Raw genomic sequence first — 9,482 nt, 5'->3', positions numbered from 1 at the left:
CACACACACACACACACACACACACACACACACACACACACACACACACACACACAACAGGCACCTCTGGGACGGCTGCTGATTCCGAGAACCCTGTTCGCTCCATGCGGGCCTCTGTTGCCTTCTTCTTCTCCTCGCACTTCTTCTTGGCCGCCCGCAGCGCCGCGCCCCACTCCTGCGCCTGCTCAACTGTGTCTGCCGTCAGGTCCCAGCTGCGGTCCGGGTTGTTGATGAGCAGCTGCCGCAGGCTCTGCTGGATGTGCGAGCGCGGCGTGACGTGCACGCTGCCCTTCCAGTCCACACCGCGCCCGTCAACGCAGTCGGTAAAGTAGTTGATGGTGTTGTCGATGAGCTCAAAGAACCTGCGCTGGCTCGAGCCCACTCGCCGCGCCTTCTTCACAAACCAGCCCGTCACCGTGGGCGCCGTCTGCTTTGAGAACAGCCTGAAGTTTGCCACCACGCGGGCCACAAGCGTCTCCGTGCCCTTGAGGGCATCCCCGGTGTACTCCTCGCGCAGCTGCGCCGAAATGTCGTCCTCCATCACCTCGCTGCCGGCCACGCCCGCCACCAGCTGGTACACGCGCACGGCAAGCGGCAGGCGATGGCTGGCGTGGTCGAGAGGGAGGGCGTTGAAGTCGCGATAATCCAGCAGAATCTGCCGCCACTGCGACACTGCCACTTTCGCAGCCTTGGCCGTCTCCGCAGTCAGCTTCCATCGACGCCCGGGCAGTGACTGGTTGGAAGAGGGAGGATGTGGTGGTATACGAGTATGTGAGCAGAGGATGTGTATGTGTGTGTGTGTGTGTATGTATGTGTTTGTGTGTGGGGGGGGGGGGTGCGGAGTTGACAATGAATGCTACTTGCTCCCAAAATTACGCACAGCAGACAATGCAAACAAAACACACAACCACACCCGCACCCGCACCCGCACCCGCAAACACACACAGCGTATGCACGCACACCCGCACTCGTAAACATACACACGCACAAACATGTGCTCGCCACGCCTGCCTAGGGTAAACTCACGAGGAAGATGGTCTTGTTCTTGACAGCAATGTCTGAATCTGGCTCCAGTTTCAGCTCGCCCTTGCGATCAACGGGCCCTTCCTTGTATCCGGCGTAGTAACACAGCTTGAGCGAGGCAGAGGTCACGCCAAACACCATCTCAAAGTAGCGGTGCTTGTCGCCCGTGATACGGCCCATGCCCTCCCCCTGCTTGTCCAGCCACACACCTTCGCCAAAGGTCATGTCAATCTCAGGCTCCTTGGCCCCTGCAATGCGACGCCCAAATGCATCGCCCGGCACAACACCGCCACCATTACCGCTGCCATTACCACTGCTGTGTGGGTTGTTGCGCGTGCGGGCGTGAGCGCCCTCTGCGCCACCACCCTCCACGCCATCAAACGGCACGTCCATGCGACTTGGCTTTGCGGCGTCTGCTAGCGTCTGCATCTCGCTGGCCCGCTGCCGCGCGTCCATCAGCGCCTCAACCCACTCCTGCGCCTGCAGCTCCGAGTCGCCAATGAGCGTCCACACGCGCCCACCAGTCATGATGGTCAGCTCCGTGCCCTCTGCCGAGATCTCCGCCAGCGGGTCGATGCTGATTGTGCCCTTGTGCATCACCCCCTGCCCGCCGTTGTCGTCCACATAGTAGTGCACGTCCGTGCCGAGCAGCTGGAAGAACCGCTTGCGGTCCTTGCCCCGCTTGTGCGCCTTCTTCACAAACCAGCCGCTCACCGCCGCCGAGTGGTTCTGCTCCCGCAGCTGCTGCAGCTTGGCCACGTTCAGCAGCTGCTGCAGCACACCGGCGTTTGCGTCCAGCTCTGCAGGCGTGTACTCGCTCTCCAGGATGCGCAGCATGTCATCCTCATCGCGGTGCTGGGCCAGCAACTCGTTCCCGCGCACGTACAGCGGCAGCTTCCACTGGTCCGCCCCACTTGCGCCGGCGTGTGCAAGCGTGTCTGCATTGATTGCGCGCACGCCCTGGCGCCACCCATCAGCGAGGCCCTCGGCAATGCGGTCCGAGGACGCCCGCAGCCGCCAGTGCCGCGCATCCGTCGCCTGGTGTGGCGAGCAACAGGTTGGGCAGTGACAAGGGGCAAGGGGCGCGGTGGTGTGGTGTGGTGTGGTGTGGTGTCAGTGGTGGTGTGTGTTGTGGTGTCAGTGGTGTGGTGTGGTGTGGTGTGGTGTGGTGTGGTGTGGTGTGGTGTGGTGTGGTGTGGTGTGAGTGCATGCAGATGTGTGTGTGTGTATGTGATCAATTGCGGCGTGTGCTGATTGCTGATGTGTGTGTGTGTGTGTGTGCGTGCGCGCGCGCGCGAGGGAAGATGCTCGTGTTTGTGCCGCTGTGAGTGCATCCAGGTGATGCGTTGTGTTGACCAGCTGTCGCCACACTTTTTACGTACGATGATGATGGTGGAGTCCTCAACCATGATGGCCTCCGGGTCCGTGAGCAGGATGTAGCCCTTGGGATCAGAGGGCCCGGTGTCGTCGTTTCTTGCGTAATACTTGAGCTTAAGCTTGCGTGATGACGTGCCAAAGACGGGCACAACATACCGCCGCTTGTCTCCCGCCATGCGGCCCTGCCCGCGCTTGACAATCCAGTCGCTCCCCAGCGCTGGCAGCGCGACCTCTGCCTCTGTTGCCAGCTGGTCGTCGCCGTCAAAGGCGTCCGTGCCGAGCGACGTGTCCACAGCCTTCCCGCGCGCAGCTGCACGTACGTGTGAGCGAGTGTGTGTGTGGGGGGGGGGGGGGTGTGAGTGAGCGATTGAGTGAGTGTGAGAGAGACAGAGAGAGTGTGTGTGTGCGCGTGTGTGTGTGCGCGCGTGTGTGTGTGTGGAAGTAAGAATACACATGCGCAAAAACACACACGCAAACATGCAAACATGCACACACACGCACACACACGCAAACATGCACACACATGCACACACACATGCAAACATGCACACACACACACACACAGGGGTACGCACCGAGGAGGGCCTTTGCCCAAGCCTGTGCGTCCTGGGCAGACGAGGCGTGCAGCTGCCACACGCGGTCGGTGTTGACAATCTCCACCGTCATGTCGGTACACGTGACGTCAGCATCGTCCTCAAGCACAAAGAAGCCCTTCTCGTTGACGCCGCGCCCTTCCTGCTCCTCAGCAAAGTAGCGCACAACGCTGCCGCGCAATTCAAAAAAGCGGCTCTTCTTCTGGCCAAACTTGTGCGCGGCCTTGATGAGCCAGCCCGCCATGTCCGGCCGCCCCCTCTCCTCGCGCATCTTACGGGCAAGAGCATCGTCAATGAGCGACTGCGCACTATCCACGACCTCGCCACCGTACTCCTGCCGCAGCGTGGTGAGGATGGCGTCGCGTCCCAGCGCCTCGTTGCCCAGCAGCTGCTGCAGCCGCACGTTGAGCGGAATGCGAGCGCCTGCCCCCGCCGAGTACAGCCCGCCGCTGGCGCTGCTGCTGGCGGTGGCGCTGCTGCTGGCGGTGGTGGTGGTGAGGACCTTGCGCCCCTCCCTGTGGAGCAGCATGGCCTCGGTCCACGTGCTTGCCCAGTGGGCCGCCTCCTGTGCGCTCGACGCATGCAGGTGCCAGGTGCGCTTGGACGTTGTCTGGGATTGGGAAAGGAACAAGCGAACGTGTGAGTCAATGCTGGTGTGAGGAGATGCATGGCAACACATGTGTTCGGGAAGCACACGCGCATGCACGCACAAACAACAGCGACTGTGACAAGGAAGCTGACGCACACACACACACACACACATACACGCAGACAGACAGACAGACACACGCGCGCGCGCATAGACACGCAGACGCACACAAAACCTTCCTTCCTCCTCCCTCCTTCCATACGCACGATGACGATGTTGGTTTTCGCGGCCTTGATGTCGTTTGGGGATTGCAGGACAATCTTTCCCTTGCAGTCCGAGGCAATGCCGTCACGAAGCGTTGCGTAATAACGCAACTGCATCTCCTGCAGCGCAATTGAGAAGACAAGCTTGAAGAAGCGCGACTTGGAGCGGCCAAGCGTGTGAGCCTTTTTCGTCAGCCACACACCCTGCCGTGGCAGCATGTCCACCACATCCGTGTCGTCCTCAAGGTCTTCTCCCTCTGTGTCGCTGTGCATACCGAGCGGGCTCACGCGCCCGCTGGCAGCAAAGCCCTCTTCCTTGTTGAGGGCGGCGACGAGGCGCGTCAGGTGTTGGTGCCAGCGCAGCACGGCCGAGCGGTCGTCTGCCACCAGCACCCACGTGCGGTCTGGGTTGACAATGAACAGGCTCAGGTCCTCGCACGTGACCTTGGTGCGAAACCCAATCTCAATGGACCCAATGTGGTTTACCCCGCGTGATCCATCGCCTTGCTCCGCGTAGTAGGCAATCTCGCGGCCGCGCAGCACGAAGAAGCGGCGCTTGCTGGAGCCAACACCGGCCGCCCTCTTGGTCATCCACGATGCAAGCACGGGCTCATCGCTGGCGCCGCTAGCACCGCGTGCCGCTGCCATGCCTGCCTCCTCCTCATCGTCATCCCGCTCCACGCCGGCGCCCGTGGCGAGCGTGTCCCTGTGCATGGTGGCCAGCAGGTGCTGCAGCACGCCTGCCCACTCATCCACCTGTGCTGGGTTGCTGCTCTCGAGCACATACCCGCGCGAGGGCGTGTGAATGGTGAGCGTGGCTGACCCGCCAGCCTCCACGCGCAGGATGTTGGAGAAGGCAATCTCGCCCTTGAGGTCGCGCCCGCTGCCGTCGTCTGCGGCGTCTGTGTAGTAGGCGATGCGCACCGGGTTGGCCACGCTCTCCTCAAGCACAAAATACCGCATTTTCGTGCTGCCCACCCCGCCAGCCCGCTTCCGGAACCACCCCTGGAGCGACGTCACGTGCGCATACGCGTTGCTGGCGCGCCCGGCCGCTGTCGCCGTGCGTGCGCGTGTGGTGCTGGAGCCCATGCCAATGCCATTGCCGCCGCCGTTGCTGCTGCCCAGTGACGCTGACGGCGCACTGGACCGGTTCGCCAGCTGCTGTTGCATGTCCTCGTTCTGCGTTGCGTAATCTCTGACGGTGGCGACCTGCTGCAGGATGCGCTGCTTCCACAGCCTGCACTGCTCCTCTGTTGCCGACAGCTGCCACGTGCGCTCGGGCGTGTACAGCAGAAGTTCGGGGCCAACCGTGTCCACGGCCACATCGCCCAGCAGCGAGATGCTGCCCTTTGCACCGCGACCCGCCCCGTTTTCCTCCTTGGCAAAGTAGTCGATTTGCGACGAGCGGAGGATGAAGAAGCGCTCCTGGTCACGCCCAGCCTTGCCCGCCTTCTTCTTGAACCACCCGCACAGGCTGCCGTCACTCGTTGTTGTTCGAGCACCGCCGCTGGCGGATGCTGCCGCTGTTGACGATGACGCCATTGTTGTGCCGGGCGCACTGGAGCTGCTGGCGTTGCCTGCAAGCAACCGCTTCACAGCCGTGTCGATGTGGCTCTTCCACGCCTTCGCCTGGTGGTTGAACAAAGCGTACATGCAAATGTGTGAGTGAGAGAGTGAGAGAGAGTGTGTGTGTGTGTTTGCGTGCACGTGTAAGTGCGTGTGTGTGAAGTTTGGTGTGCGTGCGTGTGTATGTCAGTGCATGTGTGTGTGTGTGTGTGTGTGGGGGGGGGGGTGCAACGAAGAGCAATTCACTCCCATTGCGCCATGCCCAAATCCAAACCAAACCACTTAAAACATAAGCAACAAACCAAACAAACACTGCGCCCCACCCCGACACACACTGACACGAGCAAACACAACTGTGACGAAACAAGGAAGCAAGCGGCACACCCACCTCGTCGGCGGTGTTGGCAGTGAGCCGCCACGTGCGCGAGCTCTGGACAATGTGGATGTGCTTGCCGTCCACAGTAACGGACGTGTTGGCCTCAAGGTTCACAGCGCCCTTGAGCCCGCTGCCTGCGTGCTCGCCAGCAGCGTCTTCGTAGTAGGAGATGGTGGCGCCCTCCAGCACGAAGAAGCGCTTGCGGCTCTTGCCCAGGCCGTCGGCATGCTTGGTCAGCCACCCGGAGAACACGCCCTGCGCGTCGCTGCTGGACTCGGCCGTCAGGTCTGCGCCGAGACTCACGCTCATGCGGCGCTCTCCACGCCCATCGCCGCCGCGGCCAGCAGTGTTGGCGGCCGTGTTGGCAGCAGCCGTTGTGGGCGGTGCTGATGGGTGCGGGTCGGCAAAGTCGTCTGTGACGTCGACGTCTGTGCGCTGGAGCAAGGGCTGGTTGGCGGCGGAGCCCTGGCTCTCCGTGCGCGCGTGTCCTCCTCCTGATGGCGTGGCAGCGTGTTCGGTGCCGCTGCTTGCCGTCTTCCTGCGGAAGGACGGGTTGCTGAACATGCCGCTGTTGCCAATCTCCTCCATACCACCGCGTGGTGCTGTTGCTGTTGCGGCATTGTCCCCGCCATTGTTCGTACTGTTGTTGCTGCTGTTGTTGTTGTTGCTGCTGCTGTTGCCGCCGCTGGCGCTGCTGGGAACGCCCTCTGCCCACACGTCCGACGTGACGGTTGACTTGCGCGAATCAATGGGCGGGCGAGGCCCTTCCTCGGCGACGTCCAGCTGCTGCATTGGCTCTGTTCGGCTTTGGCTGACGCTGCGCGGTGAAGCGGAGACGCTGGTGCTGCTGGCGCGGGCGGGCGACGTTGGTGAAGCGCCGGTGGCGGCCTTGCGCATGATGGCTGGTGTGTGTTTTGCAATGTCCAGGGCCCAGATCTCGGCCGAGCCGGGCTCCTCGCCAATGAGGTAGTATGTACGGGACGGGGTGTAGATGGTGAGCTCTGGCTCGTCAAAGGACACCTGCACGGCGGCGGAGAGCGGGATGCTGCCCTTGCGGTCCTTGCCCTTGCCCTCGCTCTGGCGCGAAAAGTACCGGATCTCCGAGGAGTAGAGTTCAAACCACCGCCTCTGGTTCTTGCCGACCTTCTCCGCCTTCTTCACGAACCAGCCCGTGCGAATGGCGGTGCTTTTGCTGGTGGACTGGGTGCGACTGGCCACGGAGGAGGTGCGGGTGTTGCTGCCGCTGCTCGCTGGGCTACTGCTGCTGCTGACGCTGCTGACGCTGCTGATGCGCTTGCGGAGGCTGTTGATGATGACGCCGAGCATGACCTCCCATTGGCTGGCCTGTTCTGTGGTGTCGGACTGCAGGTGGTATGTGCGGCCCTGCACGGCAATGGAGAGATCGCGGCCTTTGCTCTTGACCACGGAGGCGCTGGTGATGTTGATGGTGCCCTTCTTGTCCACGCCGCGGGAGCCATCTGCCTTGGCATAGTACGTCAGGGTTGGGCCCTCCAGCACAAAGAACCGCCTCTGCGCCTTGCCCAGCCCACTGGCCTTCTTCATAAACCACCCCTGTGCTTGCGTTTCCATGCTGTTTTTGTGTGGTAGTGCGGTTGTGTGTGTGTGTGTGTGTGTGTGTGTGTGTGTGTGTGTATGCATTGTGTGTGTGTGTGTGTGTGTGTGTGTGTTTGAGTGTTTAGGTGGGCGAGCTATGGGTAAAATGGTTGCTCCCAGGGCTTCAAGCATCATGAGCAACAGCAAGAGAGATCATACAGCTGTGACACAGTACACCACAAGGAAGCAAGGACAGCACTCCATCCTGCCACACTCTCACCCCTCTCACTCGCATCCACACTCCCTCTCACTCCATCTCACGTTGGTTGGTTGTTGGCTGTTGGTTGTCCTTCGCAGGCCAGTTCACGGTGGTTTGGGCCCGTACCACACAGCTCAGGAAAATACACACCAAACAAAAAAAGTTCATGGGAAAATTTTGTGGTGTCGTCTCCTGCGTTTTCGAATCAATCGAGCGAACAGCAAACAACCACCCCCGCCAACAGACAGCGACCCAGCCAGCCAACCATCGTCGTCGTGTGGTGAAGTTTGATGGGGGAGTGGCTGGACACGCACCATGGGGCTGACTGTGGGCTGCGTCGTGGTGTGTGAGCATGAGTTTGTTCCCGAAATGGATGATGAGCTGCACATGAAGCCGGGCCAACGCGTTCAAATCATCACAAACCTGGTTTGTTTGCACACAGTGTGTAGACGAGTTTGTTGTGTGGTCGTTGTGTTGCTGTTTGTTGTTTAGACAATGTGCTGTGCAGACATGTGCTGCGCGGATGTGGGAATACGGAGGGAGGAGCTTCGTCTCATGGGCTCATGCTGGCACATTTGTGCGTGCAAAGAATGGACGGATTTGTTTGTGCATGGATACTGGCTTCGTGGCACATTGCTGCTTTTTCTCATCCTTGTGCACGCCCTGCAACTGCATCTGCACACCTTGTCTTTGTCTTTGCTTGATCAACGCCAGGCTGCGCCGGAGGACGCTGATCTATGGTCGACGGTATGTCGCACTCGAGCCATGCAACTCCCTGCTCACTTGTCTGCCTCGATCCAACAAGCACACAACACAACACACAGAACACGCGTCACCCTGATCGCACCTTCCTTTCTGTTTTCTCATTTCTATCCTATCTTTTGCCGCCATGCAGGGTCTCAACCTCGACACGGGCAAGGCTGGCATGTTCCCAACAGATGGTTTCTGTCGCCAAGGTGCTTATGTGTGTGTGTGTGTGTGTGTGTGTGTGTGTGTGTGTGTGTGTGTGTGTGTGTGTGTTTCGTTTGTAGCGGTGCGTGGCTTGCGCTGTGTTGTGGGTGGCTTGCGCTGTGTTGTGGGTGGCTTGCGCTGTGTTGTGGGTGTTTGTAGCAGTACAGCCACCTCCCTCCCCCTCCCAACACAAGTGCTTCATGACTGCAACCTGTGTCCGCCCAATGCCAATCTCATGTTGCTTCTTGCTTGCTACTCGTGCACAGCTACTATCGAGGAAACAAAGGGGCTACCCGTGACGACGAAAAGCAAAACACCGGTCTCGCCACTCGCCAATGGCACCGGCACAAACGGCAGCAACAACAAGGACACAATCAACAACACCCCGGCCAACGACGACAACAACAATGAAAATGACACAGCCAGCAGCAATAACAACACCACCCACAGCGATGGCAGCCCCACGCACGCCAACAACAACAACAACACGACAACAGCCGGCGTTGCCGCAGAAGACGAAGCACCATCAGGAGCACCTGCACCGCCCGTCCAGTTTTCGTTTGCAGACGATGACATTGACAGTGGCGACGGGGACAGGATGGAAAAGGACAACAAGCAGAGCGGTGTTGACGAGTATTTACAGATCAGCGGCTTTGTGAATGGCGCGCACGCGTGCGAGGATGGGGAGATCGAAGCAGAGGGCGTGAACAAGGCGGATACTCGTGGCGTTGAAGATGATTTCATTTACAGCGGGAACGGGCCTGTCGCGATACAACAGCACGACAGCGAGGAGCATGGAGAGTCATCACCACCACCACCACCACAGGAGCAGCAACAGCATGACCAACAGCAGCAACAGCAGCACTCTGCAAAGCCTGTGTTGGTGTTGCTGCCGACGCAGGATGAGGAGGGGACGGTGCGCGCAGATGTA

At 60.4% G+C, this 9,482-nt stretch overlaps 2 protein-coding genes across 2 annotated transcripts in view; one reads left to right on the top strand and one right to left on the bottom strand.

Moving 5' to 3' along the window:
- Positions 1 to 7,731, bottom strand: part of PTSG_07785 (uncharacterized protein) — a 9,350-nt gene extending 1,619 nt beyond the window's left edge. The window contains exons 1-7 of the mRNA XM_004991530.1: positions 7,663 to 7,731; positions 5,800 to 7,378; positions 3,849 to 5,474; positions 2,976 to 3,603; positions 2,406 to 2,710; positions 1,027 to 2,061; positions 65 to 733 (exon numbers count right to left, since the gene is read on the bottom strand). Coding sequence (XP_004991587.1) covers positions 65 to 733; positions 1,027 to 2,061; positions 2,406 to 2,710; positions 2,976 to 3,603; positions 3,849 to 5,474; positions 5,800 to 7,377 — 5,841 coding nt within the window. The 5' untranslated portion in view covers position 7,378; positions 7,663 to 7,731. The remainder of the gene's footprint in view (positions 1 to 64; positions 734 to 1,026; positions 2,062 to 2,405; positions 2,711 to 2,975; positions 3,604 to 3,848; positions 5,475 to 5,799; positions 7,379 to 7,662) is intronic.
- Positions 7,732 to 7,891: 160 nt separating this feature from the next.
- The window catches only part of PTSG_07784 (uncharacterized protein), a gene marked incomplete at its 3' end in the record, with an annotated part of 7,078 nt that continues 5,487 nt past the window's right edge, over positions 7,892 to 9,482 (top strand). Inside the window, exons 1-4 of the mRNA XM_004991529.1 lie at positions 7,892 to 8,026; positions 8,315 to 8,347; positions 8,496 to 8,556; positions 8,818 to 9,482. The exon at positions 8,818 to 9,482 is cut by the window's right edge and continues 1,757 nt beyond it. Of these exons, the coding sequence (XP_004991586.1) occupies positions 7,916 to 8,026; positions 8,315 to 8,347; positions 8,496 to 8,556; positions 8,818 to 9,482 (870 nt within the window). The 5' untranslated portion in view covers positions 7,892 to 7,915. The remainder of the gene's footprint in view (positions 8,027 to 8,314; positions 8,348 to 8,495; positions 8,557 to 8,817) is intronic.

Source organism: Salpingoeca rosetta (assembly GCF_000188695.1).
Source record: "Salpingoeca rosetta unplaced genomic scaffold supercont1.19, whole genome shotgun sequence".
NCBI lineage: Eukaryota > Choanoflagellata > Craspedida > Salpingoecidae > Salpingoeca > Salpingoeca rosetta.
Note: the sequence above shows the minus strand (reverse complement) of the source record. Positions and strands in the feature narration are given on the sequence as shown.